The sequence below is a fragment of the Anolis carolinensis genome, chromosome 1 (genome assembly GCF_035594765.1).
Source record: "Anolis carolinensis isolate JA03-04 chromosome 1, rAnoCar3.1.pri, whole genome shotgun sequence".
Classification (NCBI taxonomy): Eukaryota; Metazoa; Chordata; class Lepidosauria; order Squamata; family Dactyloidae; genus Anolis; species Anolis carolinensis.
Window position 1 is genome coordinate 11530338 of NC_085841.1, and position 25133 is coordinate 11555470.

General features: G+C 39.1%; 1 protein-coding gene across 4 annotated transcripts in view; it reads right to left on the reverse strand.

Annotated features, from left to right (window-relative positions):
* vrk2 (VRK serine/threonine kinase 2) overlaps nt 1-25133 on the reverse strand; it is a 74850-nt gene that overhangs the window by 27023 nt on the left and 22694 nt on the right. For all 4 annotated transcript variants that reach the window (XM_062970268.1, XM_062970261.1, XM_062970264.1 and 1 more), the window contains 2 exons: nt 24385-24517; nt 6176-6296 (listed from right to left, as the gene is read on the reverse strand). In XM_062970268.1, the coding sequence (XP_062826338.1) occupies nt 6176-6296; nt 24385-24517 (254 nt within the window). The remainder of the gene's footprint in view (nt 1-6175; nt 6297-24384; nt 24518-25133) is intronic.

The window sequence follows — 25133 nt, forward strand, 5'->3', positions numbered from 1 at the left end:
ACTCATTTGCTCGCCCCCTTGCTCACTCACTCATCCACCCACTTGCCCACCATTCACCTGCCTTTCGCTTGCCATCTCTCCCCCACCACCACCACCACTCTCCCCTCACTCGCCATCCCCCCCCCCCCTTGGTTTGGACACTTCATCTCTAAAAGTTTCACCATCGCTGGTCTATGGTATTCTCTAAGAGGTCCATGACCCAAAAGGGATTAGAAACTATTCTTCTAAAGAGCTACGAACAATCAAGAAAAACACCTATTTACACAATATATTTCACAGATGAAAATAATCAATATAGGCAATCTTGGCTCATACTGGGACTGATCAATGCTCCATTCATTCAGCCCTATGGAGAGACAAGCTCTGATTCACCATGCTTTAGACAAGCATATCTCAATCTATCTGATGTGGTGGAGTAGCAATTCCTACCTGTCCAATAAGCCAGGGACCAGTAATATATTTGTACCCATTGGGTACTAGTCTTTCTTTCTTTCTTTCTTTCTTTCTTTCTTTCTTTCTTTCTTTCTTTCTTTCTTTCTTTCTTTCTTTCTTGGAGACTTGACAGGCAATGGCAACTGGTGGCTTGTGGAGCAGCTGGCAACTGGTAGCTTGTGGGCCACAACTTTGGACAACATTGTCCTAGACATAAGTTTGGCACAGTTCAATTACAAGATGCACTTTAACTGGACTGAACCCGAAACTTCATGCATGCAAAGCATAATCTGTGTATTCCACAGCAATGACCACCATTCAAAGGTCCACTTCCAATGACAAATGCACATGACAAAACAAATAAATGAATGGTCTGAAACCTAAATGCCTTGAAGACACTAAATACAGTCTGATTTGGGAAGCTAGCTTAATCAAAACTGCTTAGTATTTGGAAGGGAGATCACCAAAAATGGCAAACCCCCTCTGAGTGTTCCCTAAGAAAACCTTATGAAAGTCACAGGGTTGCCATAAGCTGACAGGCAACTTGAAGGCACATGTACATACATCACTTTGCATATCTGATTTAGTGAATGACTGCTTCAGTGTTGGGATGGGGGCAAACAGGAAATCTCATTCTCCACAGGGTTAATTCTTGGCTGTGGAATTAATAACAAAGCTTGATGAATTACATTGATTGAAGGCTGAATTGCACAAGGAGATGGTTTGTGGGGAACTCTAATGATCCGAAGTTCTAAAGGGGAAATTTTTTTAAACAATACCTGACGAAGTCAACATTTACAGATGCAATCTGTATTATCCGCAGCCTGCAGGCCAACCTCCCTCCCTCCCTCCTTCTCTGCAGAGAGCCACTGCCAAACCGAATGTGCAGATTGATTTCTGCAGATCAGCTATCCCTATTGTGTACCTCTGTTGTGACTTGCCCTACTTAAAAGTTTGCTGCCTTTGCCACTTGTAACATTTCACTGCGGCAAGGCCGGTGTTTGGCACACCGAGGAATTGGCTTTGTGGGGCCATGAGCAATTAGCTGACTTAAGTCCCACTAGTAAAAGCAAAGGGGCAACAACGGGCAGTATGCTTAGCCTGGGATAATTACTGTATTCATGTGGGGTGGGGAGCAGGGTATTGTAATTTTCCCTCCGCATATATCAATCACCTTTTGTGTAAATATCCCAAACGGGGAGGGGAGGGGGAAGGATGGAATCTAATTTTTTTAATCAACTAAGTTATCCAGTTACACAATTACTATCATGTGTCATAAAACACTTGTTCCAACCCAGCAAAGTATTGTTATGACTCCATACTCATAAAACCAAAGGAACACATTACTCACAACTAGTAAACTCACTTTTAGTGGAACTTAACTTCAACTATTTTAAGATCAACTGGGTCCAAGTATCCCTCACCCCAATGTCTTTACTTTAACAAAGGAGCAGAAAAGGCAAAGCATCACTTCTAGATTTTTTTTTTAAAAAAACCCTGACTCATTCTCTTAAAGTTTTTAAGGCTGCTTACACACATGGACTGAAATCTAATATATTAAGCAATAGCACATAACAATGAAGAAGATAAGAAACGTACACATTTTTAAATTGAACAAATTTGAGCCATTCTATAACCTGAAAAGTCAAATGTTAAGAAATCCCACATTTAGGAAAAAGGGCACTAAAATAATAAAAGGTAAGTCTAGTCGTGTCTGACTCTGGGAGTTGGGGCTCATCTCCATTTTTAAGCTGAAGAGCCGGCATTGTCCGTAGACGCCTCCAAGGTCATGTGGCTGGCATGACTGCATGGAGCGCCGTTACCTTCTCACTGGAGCAGCACCTATTGATCTACTCACATTTGCATGTTTTCGAACTTCTAGGTTGGCAGAAGCTGTTGATAACAGCGGGAGCTCATCCCGCTTCCCAGATTTAAACTGCCGACTGTTCTGCAGCTCAGCAATTTAAACCACTGTGCCACCGGGGACTAAAATAATACCAGTCTAAATATTCAGAAGACACAAGATCCAGTCTGTTTTTGGAAGCTAAGTAGGATCAGACCTAGTTAGTATTTGGATGAGAGTCTGCCAAGAAGTACTGGGTGCTATAGGTTTTATTTTAGAAGAAGGCAATGACAAACCACCTTTTAAGTATTGTCCTAAGAAACTATGAAATGCATGGAATCACCATAGGTTGACAGGTGACTTGAAGGCACATATACTCGCATGGCAAAAATGCTATGCCAACAAAACCAAACTGACAACCTGCACTAACCTATTCAAATCAAGTAGGAGACACACAGTATTTGAACTGGAGGACCCTTCAAATCTAGCCTTTAAGTGGGACACACCTCCATTAACTTACAAGGATTTTGTGAAACTAAACTACGCAGAATTCCTGCTGTAGTACAGTAGGATCCAATTTTGGGTGAACATATGAGCCCTATTAGCGCCTTAAACTAGAACGGCTTACTTTTATCAGTGGCAGTTCAAGGTTTCTCAGAAGTCATCCTTACTCTGAATTCTTTTAACAAGGGCTGCTGGGAATTTAACCTGTATTATTATATATGCAGAGTCTACACACTCCTACTAAGACACAGCAGATCTTGAGGGCGTTCCCTTTTGAGGCAGAATCACCAATGGGAGCTAGTCCAAAAAGGTAACTTTTCTGACTTCCAATGAAAATCACCCTTCCCCAGTCTGGTTGATTGATATGTATAGTCCAACCTATCTTCAAACTACCAAACTGAAGGAAGCCGATCAAAACCAGAGAAAATATGTTCAAAATGCTACGGTTGAAACTGATCGTGTAATTTATTTCTTTTTCAGAAATCTAATATGCTGTTCAAAGGGTAAAATGCAACCCTAAAAATGCAATCTGCATTATTTGTACCAAGGTTAAATTTTTCAATCAGCAAAGAAAACCACTGTGTGACCTCTCAGCCCTCCGAAAAACCCATGATACAGTCGTCTTAGGGTCACCATGATTTAGAAAAGGCTATAAAGCAGGGGTCCCCAAACTAAGGCCCGGGGGCCGGATGCGGCCCTCCAAGGTTATTTACCTGGCCCCCGCCCTCAGTTTTAGACTTAGGCTCGCCCAAAGTCTGAAATGACTTGAAGGCACACAACAACAACAGTTCTACTTAACTTGACTATCTCATTGGCCAGAAGCAGGCCCACACTTCCAATTGAAATCCTGATAGGTTTATAGTATGTTGGTTAAAATTGTTTTTATTTTTAAATATTGTATTGTTCTTTCATTTACTAATATTGTGCTATGGTAATAATATAATATATTGTGTATACATATAATATTGATAATACAGTAGAGTCTCACTTATCCAAGCTCACTTATCCAAGGTTCTGTATTATCCAAGGCAGTCTGCCTTTTAGTAGTCATTGTTTTTGTAGTAAATGTTGCCATGTTTTGGTGCTAAATTTGTAAATACAGTAATTACTACATAACATTACTGTGTGCTGAACTGCTTTTTCTGTCAATTTCTTGTAAAACATGATGTTTTGATGCTTAATTTGTAAAATCATAATGTAATTTTATGTTTAATAGGCCTTTTTCTTAATCCCTCATTATCCAAGATTTTCGCTTCTCCAAGGTTCTGCCGGCCCGTTTATCTTGGACAGGGGTCCTCAAACTTTTAAAGCAGAGGGCCAGTCCACAATCCTTCAGACTGTGGAGGGGCCGAATTATCATTTGGGAAAAAAAACCCGGACAAATTCCTATGCACATTGCACATGTCTTATTTGTAGTGCAAAACAACAACAACAATGAAAGTACAATACAATATTTAAAAATGAAAACAATTGTAACCAACATAAGCCTATCAGGATTTCAATGGGAAGTGTGGGCCTGCTTCTGGCCAATGAGATAGTCAAGTGAATTAGGATTGTTGTCGTTGTGTGCCTTCAAGTCATTTCAGACTTTGGGCGAGCCTAAGTCTAAAATTATTTATTTATTCATTTACTACATTTATTTACTACATTTATATCCCACCCTTCTCACCCCGAAGGGAACTCAGAGCAGCCGTATGCACATACAATATATTATATTATTAGCATAGCACAATATTAGCATTATATATTACCATATTGAACTATACCACTATACTGTAATATTATATGTAATATATATCATATAATTAATATTATTATATGGTATTACTATTAGTATTATATTGTATAAAATGATAATATTATTATCAATATTATATGTATATACAATATATTATTAAAACTGATATAAAATATTATATTATAAAACTGAGGGCGGGGGCCAGGTAAATGACCTTGGAGGGCCGCATCCGGCCCCCAGGCCTTAGTTTGGGGACCCCTGATCTTGGATAAGTGAGACTCTACTGTAATATTATAATGTAATACAATATAATACTTATTTATTTATTACAGTATTTCTACCCCCGCCCTTCTCACCCAATAGGGGACTTAGGGCGGCTGATAATAATAAAACGACAATATAATAATATTGTAAAATATAATAATATTAATTATATATTATATATTACATGTAATATTACCAATAATATTACAGTATAGTGGTGTGGTATAGGACAATATAGTAATATATAATGCTAATATTGTGCTATGCTAATAACATAATATATTGTATGTACATACAACTTGTAAGCCGCTCTGAGTCCCCTTCGGGGTGAGAGAGGGTGGGGTATCGATGTAGTAAGCAAACAAATAAATAATTGTTGGGGAGTGTTTGCACTACAAATAAGACATGTGCAGTGTAAAATTTGTTCATTTTTTTTTTCAAATGATAATTCGGCCCCTCAACAATCTAAGGGACCATGAACCGGCCCTCCACTTAAAAAGTTTGAGGACCCTTGCTATAAAGTATACAACAACAGCAATAACAACAGCATTTGTTTCCGTACCATCACTGTTCTTTTGATTTTTTAGCTTTTAGGGTACCGTTCATGGAAGTTATGACAAGTAAGAACTGTTTCTTGAAAACATTGCCACTGTCCCATTTTGTTCCCTCTTATTCATGTACTGATTGAGCATCCCTTATCCAAAATGCTTGGGACCATAAGCCTTTTGGATTTTGATATTTTTCAGTTTTTCGAATACCTACATCTGAACAGGTGCACGTAATGAGATAACTTGGGAGGTGGGGCTCAAGTTGAAACATGAAATTCATTGATTTTCTTTATACATTATACACATAGCCAAATGATGAGCTCCCGCTGTTAGCCCCAGCTTCTGACAACCTAGCAGTTCGAATACATCAAATGTGAGTAGATCAATAGGTACCACTCCAGCGGGAAGATAATGACAGGAAGATAACGGTGCTCCATGCAGTCATGCTGGCCACATAACCTTGGAGGTGTCTAGAGACAATGCCGACTTTTCGGCTTAGAAATGGAGATGAGCACCAACCACCAGAGTCGGACACGACTAGACTAAATGCCAGGGGAAAACCTTTACCTTTACCTACACATAGCCTGGAAGTAATTTTATCCAATATTTTAAATTTTGTGCCTGAAACAAAGTTTGTGTGCATTAAACCATCAGGAATTCGTCATTCATGTGGACTTTTTAATTATTATTTTTTTAGTATTTCACATTTTGAAATTTCTGGATAAGAGATGTTCAGCTTGTACTTTACATATTCATATTACCACTGTAACCTGCCCTGAACTTTATAATGCAAAACACCTACAGAAGTATTGATTAAATAAATCATTTTGTGTGGGGGTTTTTTACTTTGTTTTTGCAGCCTGAACAGCTTCAGGGATCCTCAGACTCTGCTCCCAGGGTAGATTCCCACATATCCACTGCAGCATACAGTAGCCAAGGATTTCCAGGTCTCCTCGTCTGGATGGTGCTAAATGAAGTAAGCAAACAGAAAAGGAAAAGAGGAAGAAAGAGAGAGAAGCATAGTTTTATTCCCACTTTCCTTCTTTTTCCTTTTAGAGAAACACACTGTAGGAATTTGGAAGGGGGGGGGGGGCGGACCGGACAAAACTGTGTTGTGTTTGTTCAGCTGTCCCAAAACCTTTGAGTTTGGCTGGAGTCCACAGACAGGGGAGGATTTGTAGCTGTTGAGAGGGAAGGTCGGTCTTCCTCAGCCTTCATCCTTCCCTCGGCTTGGCCCTGTCGCATGAACTTGATCCCCACGGCCTCTGACATGATCCAGACAGCCCATAACCCGGCACCAACACTTTCTCCAAGAGCCAGGCAGTAAAACAAAGAAATAAATGTCTGCGGCTAAATTGCTAACACATGTTCCAGGAAGTCCATGGGGTCCACATTGGTCAAAAGGAGACCCTTGGAGAACAGACTAAACAATGATGGTCTTTCCTGCTCCGCTAAACAAGAGCCATTTGGCGACGGAAGGCAGGGCAACAGTACCCTCTAGTGGGCATGAGGTCTTCAACGGCACCTTCTCGGCAAGACACAACAAGCCTTCTCTCACTTAGCTCACATTTTTAAACACACTTGGCTTTTTGACCATGAAAAAAACCCTCAGTTTTTTCAATGTATACCTTTTAAAAATCCTAATATGTTAAAGCAGTCGGTACAGATTACTCTAAAATATTACAAAGTTGAGGTAAACATATTCATTTCTCTCTCAGTTTTAAGCAACAGAAATTCCCTCCTTGTTTTACAGACAAATAACAGGAAAAGCACACACAGTATGGTTATTCCCATGAACAATAGTTGCATGGCAGAGAAGCAATCTGGGATTTCCCATCATCAATTGTACTTTTAAACTCTGGGGAGGTTTCTCTCCATGAAAACAGGGGCACAATTCTGCACTGCTGTCTCTCGTTAGCAAGGAATCAATCCAGACAAAAATGCACCAACAAAACTATTAATAAGATATATTGATTGATTACAACAGTCTTCCGCAGCCTGATGCCCTTCTGCTGTGTTGGACTACAACTCCCATGGACCATGCCCATGCTGGCTGGGAATGATGGGACTTTAAGCCAACACATCTAGAGGGTAGAAATCCTCTGTTTGATAATATGACATTTCCGTCACTCTCATACTACAAGCATGAGAGGGTGTATTCAGTGAAGCGTATGGTAGAGGACCAGGAGTGAAGCTACTCTGTGGAAATAATGCAGTTTGACATCACTATAACTGCCAGGGCTCAGTGGTTTGGAATTGTAGTTTTACAAGGTTTTAGCCTTCTTTGCCAAAGAGTGATGGTGCTTCAACAAACTATAAGTCCCAGGACGACATAGCATTGAGCAATGGTAATTAAAACAGTCAAAATGAATTATTTCTAAGAATGTAAAAGGACCCTAGGTTTGCTAACCCAACTGGCATTGTATTATGAAATTTTATCAAAAGATCTCTGGCACAGACACACAAAAGGCAATTCTTATTTTTCTTGTTATATTGTCTTTATCTGTAAAATATTTAAGCAAGTTAAACCATAATGACCGAAATATAAATTTAAAATTTTTAAAGTTTTGCAAACTTTAAATAACGAGACTGAAAGAAATGTATTTGATTTATCTCACCTTTTCCCCCAGCACAAGGTCCATCTTTTAAAAAACACTGTACACTTAAAAATAGCTCAATACAAAAATTAGAAATACAATTAAACTAAGCTCTGATTTAAAATGCAAGTTAAAGAAGCCAAGTTAAAACAGCATTTAAAAATATTCAGACAGACCAAAATAGAAATTCTCTATCTTGAAGAACATCCAGGTTTTAACTTGGTGCCTAAAGGAGCAAAGGCACCAAGCAGGCCTCCAAGATGCAGGGCAATCCAGTTACACAGCTGAGAAGGCCCTCTCCTGTCTCCCAACACAGTGCATTGTCATCAATGGTAAGACACAGGCCCCATCTACACTGTTATATGATGCAGTGTAGACTCATATCATGAAGTTCAGTTACATTATATGAGTCTATACCATATAATGCAGTTTCAAACTGCAGTATATGACTGTGAAGATGGGGCCACTTGGGATCTCCCTCACCAGCAGACCTTAATCATCAATAGTTGAGACACTTCCTCAAATATTGCAGTCCCAAACTATTTAGGGCTTTAAATGCAATCACAACAGAAGCATAATGGTAGCCAATACAATTTCTTAGAAACTGGTACCATAGGCTACTTGCCCTACATACTCATTTATAAATCTAGAAAGTGGATTCCCTAAAAACTAGGTCCATTTATCCATGGGTCAGTGGGTGTATTGTATCCTAATGCTTATCAAATAGGAAACATCACCTTCTCTTGCCATAAGTGAGCTGCCTTGAGTCCCCTTCGGGGTAGAGAAAGGTGGGGTAGAAATAAGGTAAATAAATAAGTAATACATTCTCTGAGTAGACGGGCAAAAGGTTAGAGATTAGTCTGTCCCAGAAGAACCCCAAGAAAGCACCAACCCTCTCTACTTTCTTCTCCATGGCCTCTTTCAATGTCTGGATGGGGAAATGGTGGTAGCTGCCAGAGGCATCTGAACCCAAGTCAGCATTGGCAATCTCCTGTCTTTGTGAAATGATCCTTGACTTATCCATAGGTCATATCAAAATACATAATTTTGGCCCCCAGCATACTATCAACTTATACATGAGGTCAACCTGTATAGGAGTATGTACAGTGTAAGGTCTTCCAGTCAACAGTCAAGCTGATGCAATTGAGATGTTGAGTCTTCAAGGGCAGACTCAACTTCTCAAAAGTCTGTTCCTCTCAATCCCTTTCTCCCCATACATGAGCAGACCCCACACTTTGCTCTGGTATGATGAAAGAGCAGACGTTCTTACATGTTCTCTCTCTATTAACTGCTACTGGATTATGAAAGGGCTTTCTATCTAGCAGGATGCCGTCTTATCCCCTTGGGTGTCGTTTGTATCCTCACGCTGGCTTCCACTGTGTCCTACATCCAAAAGCTCAGTTCCTTCCATAAAAGCAAGTGAAACCATAGTCTTTTAAAATAGTTGTCATTCTGCTTCAGTTTCTTGAGTCATGATTACAACGGTGAAAAAAATGAAAAAATGTTTCCTTCTCATGCTTGTTTCCTCCATCTCGAGGACCAATTATGGTTGTCCTCCTAGTACCCCCCACTCACACTCACACACACACATTAAAAAAAAAAAGTTAGATGAAATAACCCATTTGGTGCAACAGAGAAGAGCTACAACTAGCCCCTTGAGAAAAGTTGTCAGAATGATAATGGCCCATTCCTTTCTCATACACAGAGTATGCAATGTGATACCAAGAAAAATGCACATAAGTCATTCAGATTTCTCAAGCTGATGTACTGTAAACAGAATTTCAGAAGAAAGAAGGGAGATTGCAAAGAGACTAATCTTCTCCACTTCTGTAACTTTTGTAAAGTTGTTTTTTCTAATCTCCCAAATTTCATTTTATTAGTAACTTAAATCCAACAATTAAAATTCTCCTAAATTCCAGGCCCACAGAACCCATTTTTCTTTGTGGTTCTAAATGTAAACTCACATATTCAAGATATTTTGGAAGTTGGGAGGTCATTTTCTGCATTCTTCATGCTCTAGCAGTGAGAAAAAACGTTGTATTTTTTAAGTTAGTTACATCTAACTAGAACTCCTAATGGAAAGAAGTTACCTTTGGAGACCTGATTGGTACCAACACATTTAGATGCCAAGTTAAAACATGGCCTTTGCATCTCATCCAAAATGTTCATCATTCTAAATATTTTTAAATCACAGTACTGCAGCCAAATAAGTTGTAATGTATTTAAAACCTTGGCATTATATTAAATGTCATTTGACCAGTAACTGGCCACTTGGAATGCCTCTAGTGTTGCTATAAGAAGGTCCTCTACTGAGCCAAAGAAGTGAGTCTATAGCATTTGGAATTGTGGGAATTGAAGTCCAAAACATCTGGACTGCCAAATTTTCCCCATGGTTGCACTATACCATACTAGTTAAGGAAAATGTTTATTGCTCCCTTGATTCACTATTGTCCTTCTATATATTATGGAAGTCACACAAAAAAGTATTCAAGGTACCAAAAAGTTAAAGTGGATTCAGAGAGGCAAAGGAATGATTAAGAATATCTTTAGATAACTAAGCTATTTAAATACCAAGCACAAATATGAAGTGTGTGTTATTATCAGCCCTTCTTTTATTCCAATTTGCTATTTTGAATAAAATCTGCCTAGCATTCATTAAAAAAAATAAGCAAAAAGAAAGTTATGTTTCTATAGACGTGTTTCTGTCAGGATCCCATAGTTTTCTGACAGGTGATTCCATTACATTTTTCCCTGCATTTCTTCTCACTATGAGGACATAACATTTTTATATTATTTTAACAGAAATACTGACAAATAGTAATGTTGATGTGAATACGGGGCGGATAAAAGTGTAGAAACGGCATTACTGAAATTTCTCATCAATTCCAAAGGAGATAAATTTGAGTGCTGTGTTTGAGAGAAGGGGGAAAGGAACATGTTGCTTCATTTTTAAGATGCCATAAACAAAGTGAGAATTCTGATAATTTCATGTCTGAAAAGTCCAGTGTTTCCCTTCTATAATCTGTCACTTTTACAGTCCTATATTTTTACCAACAAGAAGGCCAACTCTTACTTAAAATCCCGTTATGCTCAATTTCTCCGTTGACAAAATGTTCCCAAATAGAGCCATGGAAAGGAGGGATTTGCTCATTCTTCCATCAACATTTAAATCAAAATAAATAATTTTGTGTGGTGGGAGCAATCTGGCAGGATAAAGTACATGCTAAGTACATTTCTATATATATTTTAAAGTTGCACAATTTATAGCTGCCGTCTATCCTTATCACATCAAGGTATTACTATCTAGCTTTGCAGAAGCACAACTACATACAATAAACCTTTATTACAGTCATAGCCTGTTCATGTCGGCTGCGTAAGAGCCCAGACTGTAGAGTTCGGGGAAAGTTACTTTTGGGACTATCATTCCCAGAAGTCCCCAGACATGCTGACTTGGAGATTCTGGGATTTGCAATCCATACACTAGGCAATAGAATGGGAGATGAAGATGCAAAGGCACAGTGGCTGAAAAAATTGGAGTTTATGGGAAGATTGTACACTCTTTTCATTTTGCACATGTAAAGATACTTATCAAAAGAATAAATAATAAGTTTTAAACTCTCATTTCCTAAAGCTGTTAACAAGAAGAGCAACAAATAAAAAACTTCAGGGTGATCAAATAACCTTGGGAGATCTCAACGAACATTTCGTAGGATTGGAAGTATTATGACTGAAAAAAGGGGGGGGGAACTGGTAAATTTCCAAAATGCCATACACTTACATTTACTTTGGTTTGAATACTCTTCTTCTAAGACTTTATCTGTGTTTCTTTTTATATCGTGTTAGAAGTGACTTGGGAACATATTGCACGCCGCTTCTGGTGTGAGAGAATCGGTCATCTACAAAGACGTTGCCCAGGGGATACCCAGATGTGTTACCATCCTGTGGGAAGCCTTTTCTCATATCCCCAGATGGGAATCAAGAGCTGACAGATGGTAACTCACTCTGTCTCGCAGATTCGAACCAGCGACCTTCAGGTCAGCAGTTCAGCCAGCACAAGTGTTTAACCCATTGCGCCACTGCTGTTCTGTGTAATTTCAACTGTTTGAGTTACACCTTTGGATTTGGTTTCTCTCTGCCAAGCATGGACCACAAATTGCGCAATCTGTTTTCAGTGAGATGCTGCAGCAGCCTGCTTATGTATCATAGAACCACAGTTGTAGGTTCCCACAAAAGCCGTCTAAACCAACCTTCTGCCTGTGCAAATATTCTCCACTAAAGTACTCCCGAGAGGTGGTCAACTAAAACCCCTAATGAAGATGAGTCTGAAACAGTTTCTACCATCAAGAAGTTCTTCCTACAGCCTCGTTGGCACCTCTTTTCTTATACTTTGAACACACTGATTTTGGTACTTTCTTTTGGTAATCCAACAATGCAATCTTGAATGAGACAGGACTGCAACATTTGGAAGTTCATGGGTTCCTCACCCCTATTTTGGGGCATCGTTAATTAAATCGCCACACATCTTTACAGTTATACTCCAAATATAAAAATGACTGAGCTCTTTTGCACAAGGGCAGTGGTTCTCAACCTGTGGGTCCCTAGATGTTTTAACTTTCAACCCTCAGAAACCCTAACAGCTGATAAAATGGCTGGGAATTCTGGGAGTTAAGGCCAAAACACCTTGGGACCCACAGGTTGAGAACCACTACACTAAGGGGTAGGTGGAGAGTGGGAATTAAAAACTCCTCCTCATTAAAAGTATTTAGGTAACAACATTCTTAAACAGATATCAGTACACAATGTTTCTGATGCCACCAAAAAAATAAAAATAAAGATGCTAATTATTTCTTCTTTGGGTTTACTCAGATTACACCTGCACTATTGTAAGAAAAACTACATTTTCTAACGTGAGAACAAAACTGGAGCAATGTGTACAAAATAGCGCCACTAGCCTAAAATTGTAGCATGTCTAGCACCACCTTTTGTGGGTGTTTATTGATTTTTCTTGCAAAGAAAAAGCAAGGAGACACAAGGAAAGAAACTTCATGCAAATGTTTTCACTCCCTTCCTAGAGTACAGTATATTAAGATTGGCTTTGAATAGCATTTTTTCAGTCATGCAAAGGAGAACAAGAGATGATGACACAGAGAGGAGGCTGGAAATGGCTTCTGGTGTTACAAACAGGCTTCCAGGGACAGCCGTAACATATCGCAACAAAACTGTGGTCAAGCACAGCCAATCTGCTTTTGTGTGTGAGGAGCAACTTGAGAAACTGCAAGTCGCTCCTGGTGTGAGATAATTGGCTATCTGCAAGGACATTGCCCAGGGGCACCCAGATGTTTTGATGTTTTTACCATCCTTGCGGGAGGCTTCTCTCATGTCCCCGCTGGAGCTGATAGAGGGAACTCATCCGTGCTCTCCCTGGGTTGGATTCAAACCAGCAACCCAACCTTCAAGTCATCAGTCCTGCCGGCACGAGGGCTGCAATCTGCAAAGGTCCATCCATACTATGGGACAGAACTAGACATCTTGCAAGGAAGAGAAGGGTTCTTCTTTTCAAGGGAACCCAAGCAATGCTAGTGCCCGTGAGGAGCTCCACTTTCATGCATAACAACTGGACCCCAACATTTCAACTGTAGCTCATGAAGAATCCATAGTTGCTTAGACTCCAGATCAGACTAAAGGAGCTCTAATCTCCACTCCCCAGGTTCAGAGAAGATCAGCAAGAATGTATGTAAGAGGTTCACCAAATGTCCACATTGCTGGTGATACAATCATTCTTAAGAAACATCCTGGGAAAGGCAAGCCTGTGATCAAGGCCTATCAGACTTGAAGTCAATTGCCTCTCTCTAATAAAGAATCGAAATATAAGTCCAAAACTTTGATTAAGAACATCATTTCGCCATATTGTCTTATGCAGATCTTTTGTACTGTCGAAACATATGCTAATATCTTGATTTTGTAGTTGTTGTTGTTTTTAAATTGTATTTTTATTGTGTAAACAGTTCAGATCTGCATCTTTCAAAACAGCACCCTGATAAATAAATATTGTTCAGTATGCTTTTCCTTATAGATTGCATATAGCCAAGTTGGCAGTTTTGGGTTTGTTAGCCAGCTGTTTTGGTCTAATCTGCTACTGTTTTATATTCTTTGCTTTCTTTCGGCAACTTATGTGTGGGTTTGCATTTTATTTAGTATCATCATTTTGGAAAGTCAGTCAAATCATCAATACAATTTTCTCTCTGTCTTGCTTTTTAATGCAAAGGTTTTTCAACAGAGCTTAACTGTATGGGTGATGTAGTTATATTTCAACAATAACTTTTTGTTTACATTCTTTTACTTTATATAGGTTTGTTTCTGTTTTAATTTTGGTATGCTACCTTGAGTCTGGGTATTTAGAAAAAGGTGAGGAGGGAAGGAAGGAATGGGCAAACATATTCACCACAAGAGCAGCCAAATGCCATCGGCTTCCATAGCCCTGTGTCCATTTGCATGCAAGTCTGCCTACTATTCACTACATCACAATAGTTTCTCCTATACATTCTTAAACCCTGTGTTTGGAAATGCCCTCTTACCCCTGCTAAGTCATTGAATGAATGTGCTCCAGCATGGGTTTTTCAAATTAATAAAGCATACTGAGATGTTGGTTTCCAGCTCTCTTAGAAAAGGAGCAAATCTGTTAGCATCAGCTATGTAATTTACTTGTTAGAAGGAACGGGAGAGAAGACAGCGGCTGAACTCTCCTTGCCTCCCCCAAACCCATCCTGGTATACACATATTGGAACAAATTTAATTCACACAGTTCATATTCCTCTTATGTTCATCAATGATGGCAAATTAAAACTGGTCTTATGCACTCGGTGCGCAAGGCCCAGAGTATTTAAAAGAAGCTCGATATGTTAAGCGCAGTATATCTCCAGAGAAATTAGGTATTGACTGCATGCCTCAGTGAGTAGAAAATCTACAAAAATCCATACCCTGCATTGATCCAAATATTACTTTTTAACACTACTAACAATGTAACAAATTTTTAAGATGTATGCCCAATGCAGGTATAATTCTCTTTAATTATCAAGGAACAAGCAGGAAAAGCAACACTATTTATACGATGCATCTTTTTGAAAATGAATAAATGTCCAATAAGAACTTGGTTGGATTCCAGGATAAAAACAAGCCAACAGCACCATTGGTCTTCAGCACAAGGAATTTAATTTGGAGGAATCAGAGCCATACATGCTAAATGTTTATTACTCATACAACATTTTTATAGCTTTACAGCTATTTTATCACGTTTGTCACAAGGCAAGTCGTAATTCCGTTTAAAGACCGTAGAAACTCAATTATATATGTGAGGCAGAGAGATTTCCTTTCCTGTTTTAGGAATAGAGGGTAGCAAAGAATTATGACGAGCTGATCTAATGATCCATGCATCCCAACATTATTTGTACTGGCTGGGCAACATGGAGCCTATAAAGTGCATGGTTGCAGGACATTTGTGGCCCCTGAAACCCACATTTTTCATTTCCCCAATCCTTTGGTAATCATGGAAAGCCCTCAAGTCCTCCCAGCTTCTTTTAAAGTCCTTGCACAATTTTCCAGCTGAAACTGGTGAAAACTTGTGCACATTGAAGCTTTTTTCCATATTTTTTTTGCTAAAAACTGCAATGAGAAGTGCTGTGAAATCACTTCAAATTCATACTGCAATGTAGTTGCCCAACTTTGTTCTAAGTAAAGCTTTTAGCGTTCTGTTTTGATATTATGAGGGCAAGTCACACACTCTCACCCCCAGAAAACCTCATGAGGGTCACCATATACCAGCAATGTTTTGAAGGAACAAAACAACAACAACAACAACAGGAAGAGGAGGAGGAGGAAAAGGAGGAGGAAAAGCAGAATACTACAATTTTTGCTCATGTATAGGGTGACCTCATGCATAAGTTAAGGGCTGGTTTTTGGGGCCAAAATTATGGATTTGCAATGTTTTATGGAAAAGTTGAATCCATAATGGCCCTGTGTTTGCACAACTTGAGCAAGGATGTCGATCACAGGATGACTTTGTAGTTTCTCATTTGTATTGTTGCCATAAGTCAAAGTCAACGGAAGTTAAAAAGCAAAACTACTCCCTGGAGAAAAGACATTTGGAAGAGGCCAGAAAATCAACAGCATCCTCTTGAAGATTGAAGTTAAAAACCTCACTAAATTGCAACTACATTTATAATGAATTTCCAGGTTCATTTATAATTGCATAAGAACAACTGGACTGAAAAAGAACTTCAAATCATGAGGATTAGACCCTCATCCATTACAGCAGTGTTTCCTGGATCTAGACACTGTCCCATTATATAAAGAAACTCCTCTTAAGGGGTCAAACTATCTCAAACAAATGAACAAAGGTGGTCACAAAGTCTTTGGTTTTCCAATGTGTTATTCCAAGAAAAAGAAGCTTTGTGTACAGAAAAGAAGGAAATTGCAGTGCAGGAATTTATTTATTATATTAAAACACCATCATTTAGGACATAAGGAGCATACAACTCTTTAGTAAAAGAGTTGACCCATCAGTGGAGATGCTGGATTTATTACCTCATTCTTATTTAGTAATGATGGTATTATAATATATCCTGTGTTTTAATTTGTAATTGAGTTATTTAATTGTTTATTCTATTTGACTGCAGTGGTGATACTGTTTTAATTATTAATGCTTGTTTTAACTTGTTATGTTCTGTTTCCTTTGGGCTTGGCCTCATGTTAGCCGCCCCAAGTCCCTTCGGGGAGATGGTGGTGGGATAGAAAAATAAAGTACTATATACTCGAGTATAAGCCTAGTTTTTCAGCCCTTTTTTAAAGGCTGAAAAAGCCCCCCTCAGCCAGGGTGAGGATCCTGGTTGGCTTATATTTGGGTCAGCTTATACTCGAGAATATATGGTACATTTATTATTTTCCCCTATTATTATCGGTATTATTATCGGTATTATTACATTTATTATTTTTCTCTATTATTGTTGCTACTATTACATTTATTTTACTCTATTTTTATTATTATTGATACATTTATTATTTCACTCTGATCTTATTATTATTATTACATTTACTATTTTACTCTATTTATTATTACATGTATTACTTTCCTGTATTTATTATTATTATTATTACAGGTATTATTTTACTCTATTATTAAAATGATACATAAGCACATTTACATTGAAGAAGATGAGAATAATGATTTAATCAGAGTTGGACAGTCTTATCTTAAATTTGAGCTTTATGTAAATATTCAAAAACATTTAACCTACTGATGCCTCAATTAATGTAATTTTATTGGTATCCATTTTTATTTCTGAAATTTACCACTCTCGGCTTATACTTGAGTCAACGTTTTCCCAGTTTTTGTGTGTGGTAAAATTAGGTGCCTCGGCTTATATTCGGGTTGGCTTATACTCGAGTATATACGGTATTATTATTATTATTAAATCTAGAAGCCATAACTTTGATACAGAGCTTACCCTCTATTATTTGACATACAGCAAGATTAATACACAGTAGTACATATTCTGCCAACTCAATTTCCTTTGCCAAAAATGATCACACAGGAGAAAACATAAGGACATTGTATAAAGGTGCTCACTCTGTACGATCCGGTTTTATTCCAAAATTTGTTATTTAGCCCTATTATAATACCAACAATACACCACCAAGACCTCAAATGCCACCAAAGTAGTCGCTGTGGTTCCCCATTTTTCATCCAGAAATCTCTACATAAAATATCTAGCAGGTACGTTTCACAGAGCACAGCTTGCCAGTCAGCAGCTAAACAACTTACAGCCTCAGTGGACATAACAGATTTCCATCCTCCTTATCCCATTGTACGGGTCAGGAACTGCTTCCCCATTACGGCCCCTTTACTCCAAAATGCTTCCGGCAGGTCAAGCAGTGCAATTGTCTCAGTGCCAGAGAGGCGCAAGAGTCTCATTTCATTTTTTCCTAATGACCAACGTTAAATGACTGCAGGTCTTAGCAGTGCTGGCAAATTATCAAAGCCCTCTACATTACATGGTCAATGGTCCTTTTAATAGAAAAAGCAATAATATATAGTTGTTTGCGCCAAGTAAAACTCGTTAAAAAGTATTAGTTTAAGATAACAGTTCAAGCAGCCATTAGCGATCACAAATGTTTGCAGAGGCCACAGACGCTGCTGTAAGCGGGTAGCAGGAGCTGAGGAGGAGGAAAGAGGCAGGCCGAAAGATTAATGCAGAACAACAAATAAACCTTTCTTTTAAGGCACTGCATATATTAACATATTCACCAGTGAACATGATAGTTTAAGCAGCATTTGAAGAAGAAAAGCTTGGAATACAGACCTTAAATTCCTAGCCAATAGTGTTAATGACCCCAATGGCTTAGAAAAGATGAGATATAAACAATGGATGGAAGGCTATTCATCTCAAGCTATCAGATATAAGGGACTAGTCAGTCTTTTTCCCCATGAAAAATCCTACACTCTTAAGAGTTGAAAGGGACCACAAGAGCTATCTAGTCCATCCAGGAATATACACAAAAGCATACCTGCAAGATCCCTATCCAACCGCTTTTTAAACACTTCCAAATCAGTCTTTTCAACAACTTTTACAGTAAAGATGTTTCTCCTAATTGGATTTTCCTACCATTTGAATCCACTGGTTCATGTTTTGAAGGAACAGAAAACAAGCTGGCTTGATCTTCTACATGCCATCCCTTCAGATATTTAAAGATGTGATCACATCAACTCTCATTCATTTCTTTTCCAAGCTAAACATGGCCAGCTTCCTAAGTCATTCTTCATAAGCATTGGTTTCTAGAACTTTGATCATCTTGGTCACCCTTCCCTAGACACATCCAATACCTTCTCGATTTTTACCAAGGTACCTGTAACCAGGACCATATCGGGGGGTGGGGGGGTTCGGCACCAGTCATGGACTATCACTTTGACTAGAACTGGTCTTAAGAACTCAGTTAAGGGCTTTACAGAAAAGGTGGATTTTGAGAGGGACCTCAAAAGGAAGAGAAAGAACATCATGGAGGAAGGAGACAGGGTAGCGAAGAATTTTAGCAAGCACTCCAAAGGTCCATAAATGAATAAATTGTCTCAAGTTATACAAAATTCAAAGTTTGGCAATGATACACACAACACACACACAGGCATAACATGGGAATTGACTTTGTGTCTTGCTGACATAGCAACTAAGAAAGTTGTGTCACATTGACCACTATTGACGGCTAGCAGTTCAGCCACTGAAGGGAGGGGCATACACACCATGCCATATATTTCCAATATTGACCTTCCCTCCTTTTCCATGGCTCCTTGGGTTGGCTATTGAATTTGGACTGCAGTGTAATAAACAGCTGAGGTTTAATTAATGGTAAATGAATACAAGACACAGGTTATGACTTTAACTAATTAGGGAATTGTTGAATTAAGTCTGCCTTGGAATGCAAGGCAGTACAATCAATATCCAATAAAAGGACTATGTATGTAATTTACCTGCAAATGTGTTTCCAATACCGTCAAAGTGAGTTTAAATAAGTAAGATATATGAAAGGCTATTGGGGGGGGGGGGGGGATATCAAGGTTTCTTTTTCTTTTCTTTTTCTTTTTGAAGTTAACTCTTTCTATACTTTACAAATGAATAAGAAAGGACAAGAAGCTGAAATGATATCATATAAAACCAGGGTAAAGTCATCTATGATCAAAGAAGAAAAGAGCTGAGAAGAGGTTCAAGTTACCACAGACAGTGATGATTCCACTTTAACTGCCTACGGCAACATCCTATGGAATTCTGGGTACTTTGTCATTTGGAAAAGCACTAAAGCTCTCCAACCTAAAACTCTAATTACACCTCCCCTAAACTGCAAATCCCAGGACTCTAGTGAGATCTGAGATACACAGATTTGCTTACATGCACTTAACCATAGGCTCTACTCAATACTTAAAGATTCTGCTCTGTCTCGCATCTCAACCCAAAGTTGGTAGCAAAATAAGCACAGCAGGGCCTTTTCAGTTATTGCACCCTGTTGAATATCCACATCAGAAAAATCTATCTAGCACAATGTTGCATATTCTCCAACACAAAACAAAACTCTGACTTATGCACATGCTTTGATTTGTTTACAAAACAGTGTGACTTACAAACTAACCAGCATCTTTATGTTTGAAGTTGATCACTTGTTTTCTAGTTGATTCTTTTTTTATGTCATTATAGTAAATACTTTGGCCAGCTAAGTTTCAACAGATCCCTATCCTTGACCTATTTCAGTTCCTTGCTCTGACCAGCCAGCCTCATAAAGCTTCCCCAATGTTTTTTTTTTTTTTTTTTGCAAAAACCTTGCGTTGCACGATAATGCTTGAGGGTTAGTGATGACATTCAGCACAGTTCACCAGACAGACAGGGCAATTTCCTCCATGCTGCTGCAAAAGGTCAGAAGTGTATATTTACCTATTAAAGTGTTCAGTATTAATGTACGGATATTATTTGTGAGGATACTATTTGCATGAAGCTTTAGAATTCACCTCATTGACTTTCAGAACCACATCCTTACTCATGACTTTGCTTTGCACTGCATACTACAATACAAAAACCCACACTCACAAAAAGAAAACAATGTTTCATCTACTATGAGAATAATAATAGACTTGGAACGAACCCCAAGGACCACTGAATACAATACCCTACTCAATGTAGAGCCTTCAGCCAAAGCTTTTGCAGCATGTGTGTTCTAGAAGTGAAAACCCTGTTCCCCTGTTGTCAATCTGCTGTAGGAATAACGAGAAGACTCGTGTGTTCCTACATGAGAAATCTTAGTTGTGAAATCCATCAAAACAACATACAGTACTTGTTGTTAGAATCGTACAGTTGTAAGAAACTATCACAGCCATCTAGTCCAATTATGTGACTTCAAGTCATTTCCAAACCTATCATGGGTTTGGCAGGATCTGTTTAGAGGGGATTTGCCTTTGCCTCCCCCTGAGGTTGAGAGTGTGACTCGCCCAAGGTCACCCAATGGGCAAACAAAGATTTGAATCCTGAGGTTGAGTCATAGTCCAATGTTCAAGCCACTAAATTATAATGGCATTCAATTTTTAAAGATCCGATACAATAACACAATATAATTTACAATAATATATAATAATATAACATATTGTATATACATATAATATTCATAATATTATATTGTAATACGATATAATACTAATAATACAATATAATAATATTAATTATCTATATATATAAAAGAGTGATGGAATCGCGGCACCGAGCAAAGCAACTAAACTACGGGCCCCCCAACCTCGACATTGGACAACACAACCCATCATCCACGCCTTAAGGTTGAAACAACACAAAATCACTTCACGCACCTCCACATGGAGAGAACCCACAACGCACCATCGGGAGCCATGCCCGGGAGGGAAACAGAAAGTATAATGGCCGGCCGGCAACAGGGAAGGCAGGCAATGGGAAAAAGCTGTCCCCTGGGTCCTAGCGCCCGCTCATCATCCGAATCATTATCTCCACTCCAACCTTCTACAATATCCAACCCATTTTAATACTCTATATTTTAAATATATGCTATGAACCATGACAATCAACACAATATCTCTCCTAATATTTTAACAAGCTTAAAATCACAACACCAAATAAAAAACAACACTCTTAAAACACGGGAATGCCAAACACTAAACAATCAGGGCCAGCGAACACCTCCCACGATCTGCCATGCAGGACACAATCCAAGCACTCCCAACAGATGGCCACCCAGCCTCTCAATAATAATAATAACAACAACATCATCATACAATCCTAAGGTTTGCAGAGGCTGACTATTTCTGTGGCCCTGACATGTCACATCTCTTTTTATGTTTGGAACCTTTAGAGTGTTTGCTTCTCTTTTTCACATAGAAAGAAGATAGCTGTATACTAAGAGAGGCCTGACTATTTCTGTGGCCCTGACATGTCACATCTCTTTTTATGTTTGGAACCTTTAGAGTGTTTGCTTATCTTTTTCACATAGAAAGAAGATAGCTGTATACTAAGAGAGGCCTGACTATTTCTGTGGCCCTTACATGTCACATCTCTTTTTATGTTTGGAACCTTTAGAGTGTTTGCTTATCTTTTTCACATAGAAAGAAGATAGCTGTATACTAAGAGAGGCCTGACTATTTCTGTGGCCCTTACATGTCACATCTCTTTTTATGTTTGGAACCTTTAGAGTGTTTGCTTATCTTTTTCACATAGAAAAAGGATAGCTGTATACTCAGAGAGGCCTGACTTTACTGTACATACTAAACATAAAGACAATCATACAATAGACATTCAATACCACCACTAACTCAAATTTCTCACCAACACCACCAGACAACGCCACAGCAACGCGTGGCCGGGCACAGCTAGTATATTATCATTTATATGTAATATTACTAATAATATTACAATATATTGATATAGTACAATATAGTAATTTATTGCCAGTATTGTACTATACTAATAATATAATATTGTATGTAAATTTAATTTGTAAGCTGCTCTGAGTCCCTTTCAGGGTGAGAAGGGCGGGATATAAATGTAGTAAATAAATAAATAATATAAATACAAAAAAGAGCATGTTTTGGGTTTAGCACAAAATGCCACTCAAAACAGATTTTGCAGCCCCCAGCCTCTTCCCGCCACCCTTGGAAAAATACATCTGGCAAAAAAATCTCCCATCCTGGAAACTCTCAGGAGATTCAATTTTGCATGAAAACACTCCCACAGTAACTTTCTTCCAACTAACCATGAAATTGGTAGAGAATTGGTAGAGGACCCCTAGACATGAAGTTTTGGTCCTCCCCTATCCCTTCTGCACTTTCGGGGATAGCATAGTTTGCAGTGGCCCATGTGAATAAAAATTCTGAACTCCCAGAACCTGTCCATCCCTGGTTTAGATTATGGACATGCATGTCAGAACAGCCAGGGGGGCACCTGTCATCTTAGCAGAAGCATGTCTTACATGTAAGTGTGAGGGGTATCTTTTAAGGTGGCCTTTGTGCCCAGTATTACAAAGATACTTCTATGAATATGGCTAAAAACCACAATTAAAATCAAGTGCAACTATCTCTTTCTCTGCCTCCTCCCATTAAAAAAGACACTCTGTCTATGAGTCAATGAACATGAAGCCTCGAGTACTGTGGTTCATCATTTCTAAACCAGACAGCCTACACTTCCTTCTTCCATGTAGTGCAGGGAGCTGACGGCCTAGCTCACAGAGCTCAAGCACTACAATTTATGACTCCAAGGTCTGTACTTTCAGGCTATGTTTGAAAAAAGGGGAATTCTTGCTTTTAGGAAGAAATGAGCACTGCTTTGGTTAGATGTTCCTACATGGCGGGGGGTTGGACTGTGTGGCTTTGTGGTCCCTTCCAACGCTATTATTCTGAGATAGTAGCCCCCGGTGGTGCAATGGGTTAAACTCTTCTGCCAGGAGGACTGCTGACCTGAAGGTTGGGTTGCTGATCTGAAGGTTGCCGGTTCAAATCCAGGGAGAGTGCAGATGAGTTCCCTCTGTCAACTCTAGCTCCCCATGCAGGAGGACATGAGAGAAGCATCCCACAAGGATGGTCAAACATCAAAAACATCTGGGCATCCCCTGGGCAACGTCCTTGAAGATGGTCAATTTCGCTCACACCAGAAGCAACTTGCAGTTTCTCAAGTCGCCCCTGATATGAAAAAAAATTCCTAAGATTTCTGTAATGAAATAATTTCTCCCACTCCCCAATTTTTACCATTGCAGTGCAATACAATCCCTGTATCCATATGGGGATACGTTCCAAGAGCCCTTCAAAACCATGGATAATAGCAAAACAAGGGCTAAAAGCATACCATAGATCACAGTAGAGAACCTAAAGAAGCGTACGAACAATTATGGGGGGGGGGGATATTTTTTATATCATAAGCAAGAGAAACTGGGAATATCAAATGCAAAGATAAAGGGTTTGTACTGTAGCTTGAAACTTCAGCTGAACATTTGGAAATACAATTTGGACATCTAAGAAAAAGGGTGGCAAATTTGCCAAGGGATCATGAAAACATCAGACCTAGTTGTGAACAGTTTTCAGCATCTCACCCTCTGCAATGCCAGAAATTTGAAGTTTAATGAGGGGTAAGCCTGTATTTGGATTCTTTTCCTCGTAGCTGCCCAATCATACAACCATACTCTGGTTTGGACCAAGCTCTTCTTTGTCACAGCATAAAGGTATCAGATCTTGGAGAAAGTTACATTTTTTGGACCCCGTCTCCCAAAATCCTCCACCTGGCACAGCCATTCTAGCAGACAGAGCTGAAATCTACTGCTGCTTCAGCATGCGTTACACATCCTGCTAAGTGATTTCTTCTGAAGTGTTTGGGGCAGCAGGGGAGGAAGAGAAATGAAGACGAAGGGAGGAGGGATCCTTACCTACTCCCTTGTGGGCATCTAAGCTGGTAAACTCCATTGTCCCATTATGGCCCTTTTTAGGATTTTCCTGATACTCTTTGTGGTTCCCATTGGGACAATATCTGTAGGCGAGTCCATAATCAGCAAGATAAACCTGGAAGACACGAAGAGAGAAATGAATGATGCTTTCGTCCTCTGAAAAGGATAACCTTCCTAATTAAGCCGGAAGCAAATGGTGGCTTAAGGACACTCTGAGATCTGAATTTTATTAAGCCAAATGGCACCTGCAGATAAAATATGTACATCGGGGGGCTGTTAAGAGCTACCCCCCCTTTCCAAGTTGCATCCCTCCGATATGCCCCCACTCTTATTTCAGAGAAGTACAGGATTTTAGTCTATTTTGTTCCTCCGCTCTCTTCTCTCCAGGTGGGCATCCAGACATCATAAAGTGCAATATGTCTTTTATCTGTCTTCATGCTGCTTATGGGACCCCTTCTCCTCCTTACTAAACACACTCACATACAGAGACATGACAGAACCCATCTTTCAACAGCCAGACCTTCAACAAGTTCATAAAAGCTACAATGGTGGGAAAGAAGGGGAGCAAAACTTTCACAAACAGAGGGTATCTAACATACTAATTTCAGACTACGGTGTGTGTATGTCGGGGGCAAAAGGAAGGGCTTCAGGGGGGCGCATCTCTTTGTGGTTGAGTGGAGGAGCTTTTGAAAGCTTCCTGAAAGAACCTCCCCACCCTCGGGGAAAAAAGG